The sequence below is a fragment of the Xenopus laevis genome, chromosome 7S (genome assembly GCF_017654675.1).
Source record: "Xenopus laevis strain J_2021 chromosome 7S, Xenopus_laevis_v10.1, whole genome shotgun sequence".
Lineage (NCBI taxonomy): Eukaryota > Metazoa > Chordata > Amphibia > Anura > Pipidae > Xenopus > Xenopus laevis.
In genome coordinates this window covers 69,970,766-69,988,311 of record NC_054384.1, presented here as the reverse complement: position 1 = coordinate 69,988,311, position 17,546 = coordinate 69,970,766, and the positions used below count along the sequence as shown (strand labels likewise).

At 41.8% G+C, this 17,546-nt stretch overlaps 1 protein-coding gene and 1 long non-coding RNA gene across 3 annotated transcripts; one reads left to right on the top strand and one right to left on the bottom strand.

Moving 5' to 3' along the window:
- Positions 1-6,839: 6,839 nt before the first annotated feature.
- LOC121396040 (cilia- and flagella-associated protein 251-like) lies at positions 6,840-9,229 on the top strand. The gene is made up of 5 exons (XM_041570627.1): positions 6,840-6,890; positions 7,143-7,202; positions 7,504-7,574; positions 8,060-8,423; positions 8,991-9,229. Exons 1-5 carry the CDS (start codon positions 6,840-6,842, stop codon positions 9,042-9,044), a joined length of 600 nt encoding a protein of 199 aa, XP_041426561.1. The 3' UTR covers positions 9,045-9,229.
- Positions 9,230-10,019: 790 nt separating this feature from the next.
- On the bottom strand, positions 10,020-15,641 carry LOC121396447. Of its 2 annotated transcripts, none has more exons than XR_005963046.1 (3): positions 15,558-15,641; positions 12,386-12,493; positions 10,020-10,189 (listed from the first exon to the last, which is right to left on the bottom strand). It is a non-coding gene; the product is annotated as an uncharacterized LOC121396447 (long non-coding RNA). The 2 variants fall into 2 exon arrangements; XR_005963045.1 differs by having other exon boundaries at positions 10,020-10,186.
- Positions 15,642-17,546: the final 1,905 nt, after the last annotated feature.

Here is a 17,546-nt window from a genome sequence, read left to right as displayed (position 1 = left end):
GGTGCTCACTGGTATAACCCCGGGCCGGTGCAGTTTTCTGCTGATAGGAGCACCGGCCCAGGGTTTTACATTGTCATACACTGCACTTTTCCACATCACAACATCTTCACCCTTTTACAAGCTAATGGAAAATCAACGTATTGACTTTTTTTGTGGGGAAAAACACAGAAATATATGTTTCTCCGCCAAAACCATATATTTTTGGAAAGTACACATTCTACCATTTCTAAAATGGGTACCCACGCCTTTCTACTCAAAGCTCGCAAGGCTTTCCCAAAATTGGTGGTTTTGTTGAAATACCTGAAAATTGCCTCAAAGCTTCAACTTTCCAGCATCATATCGCCCATGTTACATTACCAGCATAAAGCTCTCTCTCTCTCTCTCTCTCTAGAATGCACTTCTTTCTAGCTTGCATCAGCGTAAGGGAGATAAGGAGAGGGAGTTGCAGGGAGCGGGTCTGGGCCTGCTCCCGGTGTTCTGCCTGCTCAGTCCGACCCTGGTTCTGTTGTAAACTGTCCAGATTCTGAAAAGATATTACAGACAAGATAAAATCTTCTGTGGAATTACCCCATGCCCCAATCTCACCACATATACTATTAAACTTCATCTACATTTCAGCCCAATTATCTATCACACCCAAAGGGAAGGCTTTATAACCCCTGACCCTAGGCAAGGTCATCAATCACATAAACATGGCCCTTGAACCAGATATTGACTCCTCCTCAGGATGCTCCATTATACCACATATGAAAATCCAGGCATTCCGAAAACTACTCAGACTGACATGTTGGGCTGCCCCCTGGCTTTCCCCAAGGAATCTTTAGAAATAAAAACAGAATCAAAGCTCTAAAACTACATAAGAAATATTGGACACCCTTTCTAAAACTGGGAAGTGGATTAACGTACCCGCTCTCCATATCCCAGTCTTTGGCAATCCTACTTTCTCTCCTCTCCTCACCTAGACTTAGACAACTACAAGGGATGGCAACTAGAGTCACATTCTGGCACCAGCTTTTTCATCAAAGGCAACTAATATAAAATAAAAGAACTTCTAGGAGGCAGAACAACTAGTGAGTTAGGATTAAATACCGACAAATCCAATACTCTATCCACACACAATTCCCTCCACATAAGGCTAGACCTGAACCTATATTTATACATCTCAAACAAATATAGGCCCAAAAAGATGCCCCTAACAAAGTTGTTTACCTATTCTATAAGCAGATCCAAGGGCTCAAAACTTAGACAAGGACCAATGGACAAAAATTATGCAATTTATACAACCTCTTTCCCATGTGCTTACATACAAGAGCCTAACTATAAATACAGTAGAACCCCCATTTTACATTTTTCGTGATGTGTGGGACAAGAAATTCTCGATCCCCACCCAATCTGCACCCGTCCCAGCCCACTGTTGCCCCTCTATTTATAGACTCATGCCACCCCGCCCATGCAGTGACATCACAAAAGGGGCAGGGTGGGCTTGAGTATATAAATTTAGGAGCCGGAAGTACAAGGTCGAGGGTGTGGAGTTAGGGAGGCCACCTTTTCTGAAAAAAAAATTCTGGAATTCCTATATATCTATCTTTTTTCCCTATTACCATTGGGATCAACCATCATTTTTACTGGCCGGTAATCCTGGAACCCGCCAGCGACCCGAGGATTTGGTGCAGGAGTCGGCCAGAACCCACCCAACCCGCAGGTTTCAGGCAGGTCCGGAATTCACCTGCACATTTTTGCTGCGCACCAGCGAGACCGGTGGGAAGTAAGGAGAAGGAGTGCAGGAAACGGGTCTGGGCCCAGCCAAACCCTGGGAACTGTCCTATCCTGAAACTATTGTGGAACATCAAGACAATTACTGATACAGATATCCCTCACACTTCAATCACAGTTGTCTTAAATTATTCCTCCCTCTCTGCTAGTCTGTACAGAAAATGATCCATTCCTGTTGATACTGCAAAGGCCCTCATCCTAATGAAACGGAGACAGACTGATAGCCTAAGAAACTGACCCAATCAACTGGCTGAAATCCACAGAGTTTAGACCTACCTCAACTAAAAAAAACACAGAGGTTTGCAAATTAATAGTTTTATTGGATGTAATTCACAAACATTGACCCACAAATTATAGGTATTCCCCTGTACTAAGTACAATTCAGCAGGAACAGTCCCTAAGTTTGGTAGTTTGCTCATAGGCTGTACCGAGAGTTCACATAAAACTATAACTATGTACTAATATATCCCCTGTACTAAGCACAATTCAGCAGGAACAGTCCCCAAAGTTTGCTCAAAGCCTGTACAGTAAGATCCCATAAAACAATGGCATCAAAGGTATTCCACTGTACTTAGCAAAATTCAGCAGGAACAGCCCCTATGTTTGCTCATAGCCTGTACAGAGAGATCCCATAAAACTATGGCACCATCTCTACCTACTATAGCTGCTATCCCAAAGCCACACTCCCTTCCCAAATGTGTTGCAAGGACCCCAATATTTGCAGAGACCACTGCAGATGCTAGGTGGTAGCTGAAGAGAAGAACATGTAGATGGCTTTTAATCTGACATATGCTCTTCATATAATGTGGAAAGTAATTGGAAAAAGTCTTTATTTCTGGGGCACAATCTGAAAACAATTGAACTGAAAATTTGGAAGGTAAACAACCCCTTTAAGTATATGGCACCAGCTAAACAAAAACTGTTCACTGGCTCCATATCCATCACCACTGACCCCAATAAGAAACAACACGGACTACTTACCTGGGATTGAACATAAGGGATACGAAACTGCTTTTGGGCTCCAGAATCTTCAATCGAGGCACCTTCTAGGCATGGAAATAGACCAGATCCCCATGATCCTAAAAAACAAAGAAAAGCGGTGAGTTGGGGACAAGTGGAGGTACAAACAGCTGAAACATTACATGACGTCTATATCAATAGGAAATACTGTGTGTAGACCACTAAACAGCTTTGAAACATAAAGCTCTATAAATACACCGACACGGACTCTCTCTAACGTACAAGGTCATGCTGGAACATAAGCACCCCAACTTACCTCACTATACTAAGTCTTGGGAAACAGACAAACCTCAATCCCTGAGCAAGATTGGCTGGACATATTCCAAATAATCACAAAATGCTCAATAAGCAATAAATACCAAGAACAATGAGATCCACCATCTCTACCCACTATTTAGGCTAAGGTGCCCCCTATAAGCAAAGGACCCCCCAAAACCATGGCTGATGAATGAATGGACCCAACAGATATGGCAGCGCAGTAATTGCACTGACTTAATAGGCCACACATACAAAGCAATGCTCTGTGTACTTAATAGTCTGTGTATGTGCTGCACATCTAATTAGAAATAAATGCCATACAAACCTCACTCATCAACAGGGGACACTTCCCCTTTAAGAGCAGGGGACAGAGGTGACTTCCACCTGGGAGTGTGACAGTTGGTTCAGTCCGTTGGTTGGCCCTGTGGCGAGACGTAAGAGTACTTTCCCTCTGGGAGATTTTTTGCCAAAAAACCTTTATTTTAGTGGAAAAAGAGGAGGGAATTTGGGCAATGTCCCCCACAGACTAGCAGGTGGTGTACCTCTCCCTGATTTTAGTGAATTTGGATATTTTTCCCCTAAAATGTGCTTGGGAGATGCCTTTAATCTTAGTGCTGGTTGGGAGAGACAGACTTTTTGTGCATTTGGCATTATGCAGGGCTGCCAGCAAATATTCACATTATCTACAGAAGGAAACTTTTGGGGACCCTGTAGCACACCATAAGGAACTAGGGGTGGGAAGCAGAGGCACGTGCCATGGGGACAGTTGGGGGGTGATGAGTGGGGGACATACAGCAGGTCCCATAGAAGAGAGGAGACTTTACACCTAGGGTTTGACAGTTGGTTTAGTCCGTTGGTTAAGTGTATATTCCCTCTGAGAGATATTTTGCCAAATAACCTTTACTATAGTAAAAACAAGAGGGGAAAAGGTTGGGTGACGCCCCTCAGACTAGCAGATGTTGCTCCTCTCCCTGATTTTAGTGAATTTGGAGATTTTTCCCCTAAAATGTGCTTGGGAGAAGCCTTTAATGTTAGTGCTGGTTGGGAGACACAGACTTTGGCAGTTATTTAGGGCTCTCTGCTAATTGACTGTGTGAGGAAACTTCCAGCATTCTAGAGACCGAGGCTCAGTACCTGCTGGAACTGATACAAAGCTCAAAGTTTAGGGGAAAATACATTTCTGCTTTCCTCTGTATTAAATAGGAAATATTAAGCGCTAAATTCCTTAACTTGCCTTTATATTCTCTTTTCTATACAGATTGCTACAGTGCCTTTCCTGCATTTTTGGACCGCGACTTCGGTGATTCACACCTGCCCATTAACACCTGGGAGTTTTTTTTTGGCTTCTCCATTGTTCATATAATTACATCTTTATCTGAACAGTGAAAGAGAGAGCCAGGGGTTCCTTAGGGAGACCCCCCTTGGGGTGCCCCGGCCTTGTGCCGCCCCCTATTTTTTTCCCCCATCGGAGAATCTTCATTAAGAGGTAATCTTGCAAATTCAACTGATTCAGCACATGATTTCTTCTTCAGCGAGTCTGTCGTAAATTCACTTGGGGGGTCGGCTTTGTGCATATGAGCCCATACGGCTACTGTATATGGTATTTATAAGAAGCCAATCCATCAGCAGCATTAATAATGGGCTTTAATCATTGACTGGAACAATGTTTCATACAAATGGGAGAATATAGATAAGGAAATACATAAATGGGTGGTTCACCTTTAATGTATATTTTAGTATGTTACAGGATGGCTACTTCTAAGCAAATTTTTCACTTGTCTTCATTAAATGTTTTCGATATTTTTCTGACTCTTTCCCGCTTTCAATGGGTCACTGACCCCATCCAAAAACAATTGGTCTGTAATGCTACACATTTATTGTTATTGCTACTTTTCTTCAAAGAACATGGTTGCTAGAGTCATTTGGACCATAGCAACCACATGGCTGAAATTGCAAACTGGAGAGCTGCTGAAGAAAAAGCTAAATAACTCAAAACCCACAAATAATAAAAAAAGAAAAACCAAGTCAAAATTGTCTTAGAATATCACTATCTGCATCATACTAAAAGTTAATTTAAAGGGAAACAACTCTTGCCTTCACTTTGGCTGATTATGTCTATTTGTCCCTGTAGGTTTCAACGATGGACAAGGTGCAGAGAAATCCATCTCTTCTGGTAATGCCTCAGTGTAAAACAATCCTCTCTCATCTGAACTGGTGTTTCCCTTTCTCTCTTCTATATAAGTTCTACTTAAGCTGTCTGTCTGTCTGCACTGCTTCGCCAGGCGAAGTTTCGCCAGGGCTCCGCAAATTCACTAAAATCCGAAGTTGCGCACAGGGGTAGCGTAAGGTTGCAAAGTTGCGCTAGCGTTGATTCGCTATATAAAGCGAAGTTACGCTAGCGAAGGCTAATTTGCATACGGCGCGAAATTCAAATTTCAATGGAGGAACACGTATCTGCACTACAAATGCCTAGAAAACCTTCAAATCAGCAAATAAAAAATTTATTTTGCCCTACACATGTGCCCACTGTCTAGGTAAGTTGCCATGAGTCAGGAAATGTAGGGGGGAGGAAAGGGAGCCCCACAAAATTTTCAATCTTTTTCAGCCTATCACCCATCATGTAGAAAACATGCCAGCGTTTTTTGGGACTTAGAAAAAAAATTGACTTTTTTTTTAAACAATCCCTATCTACTCTATTGCGCTTCGCCAGGTCTGAGGTGGCGAAGGAAGTCTAGCGTAAAAGGTAGCATTCAGTACACTGCGCAAGTTAGTGAATTTGCGTAGTTTCGTCGCTAGCGAAAATTCGCCTGGCGTAAGGTTGCGAAGTAACACTAGCGAAACTACGCCAGCGTTCGTTAGTGAATTTGCGCAGTAGCGAAAATGCCAAACGCTAGCGAATTAACGCTAGCGTTCGGCGCTTCGCGCCTTAGTGAATTTGCCCCATAAGGTGCAAAAAATAAAAAAGGTTTATTGCAACGTTTCGGCTCCTGTACTCGAGCCTTCTTCAGGCCACCTGAAGAAGGCTCGAGTACAGGAGCCGAAGCGTTGCAATAAATCTTTTTTTTATTTTTTGCACCTTATAAGTCCTGTGTGTGCGATTTTTCGTTGTTCTATGTATAATTTACTATAACCTGCACCTGGGCAATTGCCTATTTACAAGAGTGCTCCAGCTGTATGAAAAAAAATATATATATTTGTCCCTGTAGGTTATATATATATATATGTGCATGTAGAACTGACATCCAGGGAATCCAAGCACTACGTTTATTTAATTTTCAGAATAAAATGCCCTTATTACTGGCATGTTTGCCCCATAAAAACCCAAACCCTTTTCTGTCTCTATTCTCCTCAGAGCCAGAGCCACTTAGTATTCTGTCCCTAATGCTTTTTCTTTTTACTTACAGACGCTGTACTCCGTCCTGAAGGACTTCAGGGGGGAACATACGGACTTTGAGGCCCTCGCTTCTTATTACGGTAAAATCCTATATAATTTATCAGTTCCTAAGGTTGTGCCATTTGTTTTATCATATGTGAATTCCTTTCCCCATATAGCTCCGTATTTAACAGAAATGTGTTTTTCCCGCAGAACATCACTACCGGGTCGAATACAGCGAGAACATCGTCCTGTAAGTAAACCATTAATGGACTTGTTACATGTTGGGAATCATTTGCTATTGCCCCAGGGGTAACTGCAAGGGCAATACGGTTGGAAAATGTTTAATTAACATTCAGTGATATCTTTCTTTTTCAGAAAGCACTTCCTTCTTACGTGCGAAGTGGACCCAAGGATGAGAGCCAAGGAGAACATTATCCTGTACTGGAAAATGCTCAACTCACTGGTATGTAATGCAGAATTGATGTTTAGGTAAATAGGGAACAAATAATATTAGATTGCCAGCTCTTATCTCACACTGCTTCTTTCTTTATGTTTCAGGAAGTGATCAAGAGGGAATATGCCGCCCTCAGGAAGTCTGCCAAGCTGCCTCCTGTAAGTGTCACTAGTATAATTATGGGAGAGGTTATTATTCACTGTGTGTCTCTATAATAAGTGGTACAAAGAAGCGCTTAACATTGACTCTCTTCTTCCACAGGATCATCCAACTCGAGTCCAAAACCGGAGGCAGCAACTTGAGTATCTGCGGCTGGAGAATGTAAGTTCACCTGGGATCACTGTCCCTGATGCTTTTCTTGTGTGTTTTAACAACTAGATACTGAACTTTGATTGGTCCATTGCAATCAGGACAACTGCACACGGGGTGATTTGGGGTTTTTTCTCCCTATGATGAGAAAAGGCTGAACAATATCACATCATCAGCTGCCGGCAGGGAATCCCACACCCTCACTGCCCTCAGCATATAAAGGTACTATTAGCAGCACATCTACAGGCATAATCCTAACTGTCTCCTTTCTTTCCCCTTTGCTCCTATCCTTGTGCCTCCCATGTGCTCACAGACCATCAACCAACACCTTAACCAGCTGCACAACGAGTTTGTGAGAGAGCAGAAGCTACAGGAAGCTGCTGGGTATGTATTTTGCAATTAACACTTTCAATTACACTTACTGGCACATAACGTTCAAAAAATAGATGTTTTCTCGTACCTCTGGGTGCTTTGGCCATACTAATAGTAAATAGCACAGAAACTTGTTGAACTTTTTTAGGTCCCTACAACCATATCATGTATCTCAGCATGTATCACTGGGTGAAGTCTAGCATGGAACTTACTCAGCTCAGTAACTGCCCAATGTGTTACAGTAGGGACAGGTGTGTAGCAGGCATAATGTTATTTCTTAGGTACAAGGCTATCTGGCTATTTTAATCCTCCAGTGATCAGAATTGTAGTTGCAATACTTTGGAAACAAATTACAATAATGACCCTTTTTTTTTTTTTTTTACATTTTCTTCCCTTCAAACCTAGTAAGAAACAAAGTCCTGCAGCTGAAGAAGAGGAGGAGGATGATGGAGCCCCTGCAGCAGCAGCAGAAGAGGAAGCCGCTCCTGGAGAAGAAGAAGAGGAAGCTCCAATAAAGAAAAAGAAGAGGAAAGCGCTCCCGCTGAAGATAAGCAACTTCCTGAAGAGGAGGAGAAAGAAGAGGGAGCGGAAGTAGGAGGTTCTGCAGAAGAACATCAAGCCCCTGCAGTGGAGGAGAAGAAGACGGAGGCGCAGTCTCCTGCAGGGGAAGAAGAACAGGTAGGACCTCCTGAAGAAAACGAAGAGAAAACTCCTGTAGCGGAGGAGAAAGAAGAGGGAGCGGATGGAGAAGAAGAAGCTCCTGAGGTGGAAGAGATCATCAAAGATCCTCCGGTGGTGGAGAGGCCAACCCTGCGAAAACAGCTTAGGAAGGCCATCATGAAGAGGCTCCGGAGAGTATGGGTAATGTATCAATTTACTGACAATTACCCATTATCTAGAGATGCCTCATGTTGTCCAGTGCAGCTCCACTTTACTTCCTGCAGTTCTGAGCATTTTCAATCAGAACAATAAAAGGAAATCATACACCGTCTGTTGAGCCCGTAGGCTGATTACTTTGAGGGCACTCCATAGACCGATGTTTGGCTGCCTTTAGGTTGTAAGAGGTTGCTGACAGAGATCGAAGTCTGCAGATAAAGTGTTGATTCTATAGCAGGCCAATAACAGGGGAGGTAGGTAATGCTGATAGGGCTGCTGGACATCTGGCTTAGATATCCACCTTTGGAAATGGGTTGCTACTGGGTAATAGACTGGCACCAGGTGATCAAAGCATATAAAAGAATAAATGGCGCAGGCTCAGACTGAGATTCATAATAGGCCAAGGCATTCCATGTGTAGAGAGACCCAAACAGTCCCCACAGGCCCAATGAATAGTGCGTTCTTAAAGCAAGACCGAGCCTTTAATATCATAATGAAACAAGTATTTGTCTTTATTCTTATGTCAACACTTTCTAAATCTTTTCTTTTCAGCATTCCACCCAAAGACTCAACTGCTGCTGCTGCCGACCCAACACCATGGCCTAAATCCTTCCGGTTTACCTCTCCCAAGGGCGTATGTCTGTGTGTCTGTCTGTCTGTGTGTTTGTGGGTTATGTACAGAAGGGAGTGTGGGAGTTGTATACAAGAGTGGGTGAGGGGTTATGTACAGGAGGGAGAGTGAGGGGTTATGTACAGGAGTGGGGTGAGGGATTATGTACAGGAGGGAGAGTGAGGGGTTATGTACAGGAGGAAGGGTGGGAGTTATATACAGGAGGGAGTGTGGGAGTTATGTACAGGAGTGGGTGAGGGATTATGTACAGGAGTGGGGTGAGGGATTATGTACAGGAGGGAGAGTGAGGGGTTATGTACAGGAGGAAGGGTCGGAGTTATGTACAGGAGGGAGGGTAGGAGTAATGATGGGGGGATATCTACAGTAGGGATGGTTATGTATAGGAGAGAGAGGTTGAAGGGGGTGTGTATAGGTAAGGGTGTGTATAGGAGGGGGTGCTTAGCATGATCCAGGGTGTAAAACCGACTGCCGTTTCTAGGAGTCAGGAAGGCATTTTTACCTTCAGTGCAGATTGGTCCTCATAGTACTCTAGGGTTTTTCTCCTTCCTCTGGATCATTGGTCGTTAGGGATGCCCAAATATAAATTAGCTGTTAATTTTAATAAATCCTGTGCTCCCTGCCAGGTTTCCCCATAAATATGTCTCAGCGTTTTTCTTTAATCCCTATGGTGAATATTGAGGGAAGGGGCTCCTGTGCCTCGTTCTACTAAGGACACACATTGATCGCCAATGATTGGAAGGAACTACAAAATTGCTTTACTCCATAGGCCACAATGTAAGCATTTCCCTTCAAGTCCGTTGCCCCTTTCTTAACATTGGAATTCCATCCACTTCCCACCAGCCTATTTATCCTATACCAGACATTTAGTATATGAAGGTGCTTGATATTGGGAAACACCTATGCTGGATTTGTTTTTTGGTTTGAAGAAGCAAGAGAGGCTGGCACACGGAGCGATTTAAACCGGGGTCCTACCCCTGGTGTGTTTATTGCATCAAACAACGTTTCGGAGGGCGTTCCCCGTTCGTCAGGTGAAATTCCGCGTGAATTCTTTGCACTGTTTGTTTTTTGGTTACCACTCTCTCCAGGTTACGAGACATCCTTTTTGGGTGGGGGATTCCTGCTAAAGCGATGGAGGAGTATTATATTTCTTCTTGCCCCCACAATGACACACTCCATTGTTTGCTAGGCGAGCAAGAGCTTTGAGGGGTAATAAGGATGGTAGGTGCAAGTTGGGCCAACCCTGCCACTGGACCCATGACCACCCCCCCAATCAGTACCAAAGTTCACATGGACATGAACCTGGAACCGTAACTTTTGGTCAAGGTCGACTCTTTAAGCAGTTACCTAACTCAACCTAAATCAAATGTATTAGTAGAACTTTTCTGCATTTCTGATGTGTAAATATGAGGCAGTAGGTTAAATCCTTTGGTCAAACACTAGCCGGTCCTAATAAAGGCAATGACAAATGTGTTGCCCCCTGGAAATATGTGCTACTGTCAGGAGAGAATATACTCATGAAATGACCTTCCCCTTCTTTAAATCTTAAATGTTAAAAAACATTGGTGGCTTAGGGCCCTAAGCATTAAAAACATTGGTGGCCTGGGGTCGTAAAAGTTGAAAACATTGGTCACCTGGGGTCCTAAAAGGTAAAAACATTGGTGACCTGGGGCCCCAAGAGTTAAAAACATTGGTGGCCTGGGGCCCTAAGAGGTAAAAATATTGGTGGCAAGGCACCATAAGAGTTAAAAAACATTGGTGACAAGGAGCCCTAGGAGTTAAAAACATTGGTGGCAAGGGGCCCTAAGAGTTAGAAACATTGGTGGCACGGGGGCCCTAAGAATTAAAAACATTGGTGGCAAGGGGCCCTAAGAATTAAAAACATTGGTGGCAAGGGGACCTAAGAATTAAAAAACATTGGTGGCAAGGGGCCCTAAGAGTTAAAAACATTGGTTGGCAAGGGGCCCTATGAGTTAAAAACATTGGTGGCCTGGGGCCCTAAGAGGTAAAAATATTGGTGGCAAAGCACCATAAGCCCTAAGAGTTAGAAACATTGGTGGCACGGGGGCCCTAAGAATTAAAAACATTGGTGGCAAGGGGCCCTAAGAGTTAAAAACATTGGTGGCAAGTGGCCCTAAGAGTTAAAAACATTGGTGGCAAGGGGCCCTAAGGATAAAAAACATTGGTGGTAAAGGGGCCCTAAGAGTTAAAAACATTGGTGGCAAGGGGCCCCAAGAGTTAAAAATATTGGTGGCAAGGGGCCCTAAGAGTTAAAAACATTGGTGGCAGGGGGCCTAAGAGTTAAAAACATTGGTGGCAAGTGGGCCCTAAGAGTTAAAAACATTGGTGGCAAGGGGCCCTAAGGATAAAAAACATTGGTGGTAAAGGGGCCCTAAGAGTTAAAAACATTGGTGGCAAGGGGCACAATGAGTTTAAAACATTGCTGGCAAGCGGCCCTAAGAGTTAAAAATATTGGTGGCCTGGGGCCCTTAAAATTAAAAACATTGGTGGCCTGGGGCATAAAGAGCTAAAAACAATTGTGGCAAGGGGCCCTACTACTAATATCCTTATCATCTACAGTGGGGGTATATTATCCTTATTATACATGAGTGATACTCAGAGTTCCCTGTATAACTGAACCTGCAGCGTTCTGTCTTTTTATGGTAACAAAACTCCTCAATGACTTCTAATATCCTTATCATCTACAGTGGGGATACATTATCCTTTATAATACAAGTAATAAGCAGAGTTCCCTATATAAGTCTGCAGCCTTGTGCCTTTATATGGTCACAGAGCCTGTCAGTGACATCTAGCATCCTTAATCCATATCATTATCCTTATAATCAATCAGTGATAGTCCCCTGTATAACTCAGCCTGCAACCTTGTGCCTTTATATGGTTATAGAACCCCAGTCCAGACCCCAAGGCCCACCCCAGATCCACCCAAGCCTACACCACATAGATATCAGCGCTAAAAACTTAATCCCTCCCACACAAAATTTATAAAAAGCCATTGGTGGGTAAAACAAAAACATTGTTGGCTACGGTCCCACATAACAGTTTTTAAAAATCATTGGCGGTCAGGCCCCCCCATAAGTTAATAAAAAAAAAACATTGGTGCCAGGGCCCCCCATAAAAGTTTAAAAGTTAGTGGTCAGGACCCCAACAAGTTAAAAAAATCATTGGTGGCCATGGCCCCATAGAATATTTAAAAAAAACATTGGTGGCCAGGGGCCTATATAGTATTAACATAATACATTGTGGACAGGGGTTTAATTAATTAAAAAAACAAAACTCATTTATGTTTAGTGGAACTTACCTTAGACTCCTTTCCTTACTTTGGGTCATTTCGAGGCTTCAGGACTTCAACTTCAGGTCTTTTTATGACTTTGGGTCTTTTTGCAGCTTTGGTCTGTGATTTCAGGTACTGCAAAATCAACACATTTGCCAGGCATTTCATTTGAGGGGCAAAGATAGAAAAAATAATGTTCACCCCAGAAAACCATATAATTTCAGAAAGTAGACATTCCTCTGAATCCAAATTGGGTATGCTTGTCTTTCTACTCCCAAAGCTGCAAACATTTCGTAAATTTGTGATTTTGGTGGACTTTTACAAAAATCACCTCATAACTTCCTAACTGGGCAGCATCTTATCTACCACATACTATTAGTTACCAAGATAAAACACCCCTTAATATGAAAGCCTGGGGTCCACTGAACAGTTTGATACCCAATGTACATAGGTTTATTGAAGTACATAGCATGTAAAGACACAAAATCTACCTTGTGCATACTTATTTGATGGCTTACACTTACACTCATGTATAAACACTGGCAGTTTTATGTGGAATAAAGCTACAATTAGGGTGACCCCTGAAAACCATATAATTTAGTAAACTACACATTACGATGACTCCAGAATGGGTGAATATGTATTTCTACTCCAAACTGGGAATCTGCAAAAAAGCAATGTAAGAAAAAAACTGCAATAAAATCATAAAAAAAATCAAATAGAATTAGGCAAATCAATAAAATAACTGATCCGATAGCGTGATCAGAATACTCAAGGCAAAAGTCACGATATGAAATCAACAGTTTAAGGGGGAAAAAAGGGAAAATGATAAAAATTAAAAAAAGCCTTGCAGCCTGCAGCTTTGTGCTTTATATGGTCACATACCCCTCCGTGACATCGATTATCCTAATCATTTACAGTAGGGGGTACATTATCCTGTAAAATACATGAGTGATTCTCAGAGTCCCCTGTATAATAGTCTTGTGCCTTTATAAGGTTAAAGAGCCCTTAATGACATCTAATATCCTTACAATTTACAGTGGGGCAATATTATCCCTTAAAATATATGAGATACAAAGAGTTGTCCATATATATCACATCCTGTAACTTATGTCTTTATATGGCCAGAAAACCCCATAGTGAAATATACTATCCTCATCATTAACAGTAGTGGGTACCTTATCCCTTATACTGTATATGGCATATGATAAGTGATTATGGCTTAAGAGAGGGGTTACATTATCGCCTATACTACAAAAGTGATACTCAAAGTCCCCTGTATAACACAGCCCACAGCCATGCGCCTTTCTATGGTCACAGACACCCTGACCTCTAATATCCTTATCATTTACAGTAGGGGGGTATTATCCCTTACAAAAAGTGAGTGATACCCAGAATTCCCTGAATAACTAAGCCTTCAAATTGTGCCTTTATATAGTCACAGAACCTTACAATTTACAGTAGGGTACAATATCCCTTAACACACATGACTGATAGTCAAAGTCCACTATATAAATTAGTCCCCAGCAATGGTCACAGAATTCATTATAAAATGCTTATCATTTAAAGTAGGAAGTACAGTATCACTTATAATCAATGAGTGATAGTATTCTTCATATATCAGTCTGTAGCCTTGTGCCTTTACATGGTCACAAACCGTCAGTGACTTCTAATATCCTTTAATGTACGATAGGGGGAACATTACCCCTTATAATATGTGAATGATACACAGTGTTCACTTGGGGGTGGGCATTTTCCCTTATAATATAGCATTGATACTCAAGTGTCCTCTGTATAACTCAGCCTGCAGCATTGTGCCTTTATATGGTCACAGAACCCCACAGTCCTTATAATTTAAAGTAGGGGGGGGGGATATGATCACTTATAATACATGAGTGACACACAGTGGTCCTAGAATAACTCTGTAACCCTGTGCATTTATCATATTCAGAGAACCCCTCAGTGACTTTGAATATCCTTATAATGTACAGTGGGGGTATAATATCCTTTATAATTCATGAGTGATAGTTCCTTAATTCAGCCTACCAGCCTTGTGTCTTTATTTGGTCTCTTAACTCCTGAGTAACTTCCTAATATCCCTACAATTTACAGTAGGGGTAAAGCATCACTTGTAATCTATGAGTGACTACTCAGCGTTGGTGCCTTCTGGTCACAGAACAGAACAGGGGTACATTATGCCTTAAATTCTTGCGTGATAAACGGAGTTCCCTTTATAACTCAATCTGCAGCCATGTGCCTTTATATGGTATGGGAACCCCTCAGTGACACATATTATCCCTATAATTTATATTGGGGCAATACTATACCTTAAAATATATGAGAGATACAAAGAGTTCCCCGTATAAATCACAGCCTGCAACTTATGTCTTTATATGGCCACAGAAGCCCAACAGTGACATCTACTATCCTTATCAGTTGGAGGTACCTTATCCCTTTTATGTAAAGTGACACTCAGTATACGGTAACTCAACTTGCAGTCCGGTCTCCTTTAAATGGTCACAGATCGCCTTAGTGAATTCTAATATCCTTATTTACAGTAGGGGGGAAATTATCCTAAAACATTAAGTGACACCAAGAGTTCCCTGCATAACTAAAACTTCAACTTGTAGCTTTTTATATAGTCTGAGAACCCCTCACTGACTTATAATATCCTTATAATTTACAGTGGGGGTACAATATCCCTTATAATACATGAATAGTAGTTCTCTGTATAACCTTGTGCATTTATACAGTCACATAACCTCTCAATGAACATCTAATATCCGTATCATTTATAGTAGGGGGTACATTTTTCCTGTAAATTAGGTGAGTGATTGTCAAGCGTTCCCTGTACAACTCAGTCTGCAGTCTATTGCTTGAAGTGGTCACAGATTTCTAACATCCTTATAATTTACAGTGCGGGGTACATTATACCATATAATACTTGGGTGAAACAGAGATCTCTTTATAACTCAGCCTGCAGCGTTGTGCCTTTATATGGTCACAGAACCCCTCAGTGACATCTGATTTAATTATTATTTAAAGTAGGGGGTACATTGTCTCATAGTATATGAGTGATGCTCAGCATTCCCTGAATAACTCAACCTGCAGCTCATTAATTTTTATGGTCACAGAGCCCCTCAGTGAAAGCGAATATCCTTATGATTTACGGTAGGGGGCACACTAATCCATTAAATACCTGTGTGATACTCAGGGTCCACTGCATAACTTGGTCTGCAGTCTTGTCTCTTTTATGGTCATAGAACTCCTCTGTTACATCTAATGCCCTATCATTTAGGGGGTACAGTATCGCTTATAATCAATTAGTGAGTGTCCCCTGTAAGCCTGTAGCTTTGCACCTTTACATGGCCACATGTACATTTACAGTGGGGGTTACAGTATCCCTTATAATACATGGATAGTCAACAGACTAACTCAGCCTGCAGCCATGTGCCTTTATATGGTCCCAAACCCCTCAGTGACTTTTAATATCCTTATAACCGTAAGGGGTATATTATCCTGAAAAATACATGAGTGATTCTCAGAGACCCCTGTATAACTTAATCTGCAGCCTTGCGCCTTAAAATGGTCACAGTACCCTTAGAGATTTCTAACACCCTTATCATTTACAGTGGGGGTACATTATACCATATAATACTTGGGTAACACAGAGATCTCTGTATAACTCAGCCAGCAGCCGTGTGCCTTTATATGGTCACAGAGACCCTCAGAGACCCCTATTATCCTTAAAAATTTGCAGTGGGATTATAATATAAACACATACATGATACTCATAGTTCTCTGTATAACACAGTCTGCAGACTTATGCCTTTATATGATCATATAAGTGACATCTAAAATCCTTATCAATGACATTTGGGGGTACAATATACCATATCATACATGAGCAATGTTTACAATTCAATGTATAACTCAGCCTGTAGCCCTGTGTCTATATATTGTCCACAGAACCCTCAGTGACATCTTATAACCTTATCATTTACAATAGGGGGTACATTACCCCTTGATTTGTAATGAATGATCATGGGCCATTCCCTGTATAATTCAGCCATCAACTTTCTGCTTTTACATGGCCGCAGAACCCCTGAGTGACTTCTAATGTCCTTAATAATTTACAGCGGGGCACATTATCCATTTTTAACTACATGAGTGAATCTCAGCTTCCCTGTATAATTCAGCCTGCAGACTTGAGCCTTTATATGGTCACAGAACCCTGAGCCGCCATCTAATTTCCTTGTGATTTAAAGTAGGGGGTACATTAGTTATCCCACTTTGTAACAATTCAATGTCTATATTTGATACTTAAGAGTCTAGTGTACAACTCAGCCTGCAGCTTTGTGCCTTTTTATGGTCACAGAGCCCTAGGTGACATCCAACATCCTTATTAAAGTAGGAGGTACATTATCCCATAATAATACATTTGTGATGCTCAGAGTTCTGTATAACACTAGATGCAACTTTGGCCTTTATATGGTGACAGAACCCCTCAGTGGACTACTAATATCCTTATCATTTACGAAAGAGGTAGGGGTAAATAATTCCTTATAACAACATGAGTGATACTCAGAGTTTCCTGAATAACTCCGTCTGCAGCTTGTGCCTTTACATCAAGTTACAGAACCCTTCAGTGACTTCTAATATCCTTATGATTAAAGAAGGGGTTACATTATCCCTATATACTACATTATTAATACTCAAGAGTTCCCTGAATAACTCCGTCTGCAAGCTTGTGTTTTTATATAGTCACGAACCTTCAGTGAACTTTCTAATATCCTTAGCATTTACAGTAGGTCTTACATTATCCCTAATAATACAGTGAGTGATACTTTAACCTGGCAAGCTTGTCCATGAGCCCTAATTCAATATTATGATATTTCAATAAATACTTGTCTAGTGTTGGACTGGCCGCACCGGAATATACCGTGAAAAACTGCCGTGGCCCCCAAGTGTCAGTGCCCTCCTGCTTCTAAACATTTGCCTATTTCATGTTCATTAATCAATTTCTATGAGAAAGAAGCGGAATATGACAGTGATAATGATATAGTATGTAAAGAAAAAAGACTAAGGAGAATAGAGGTTGAGTGGGAGAGGAAAAATAATAATTACTGACGAGTGGCCCCTGGTCTAAGGTTTTTTTTGGTGGCTCCTGGTGTCCCAGTCGGACACT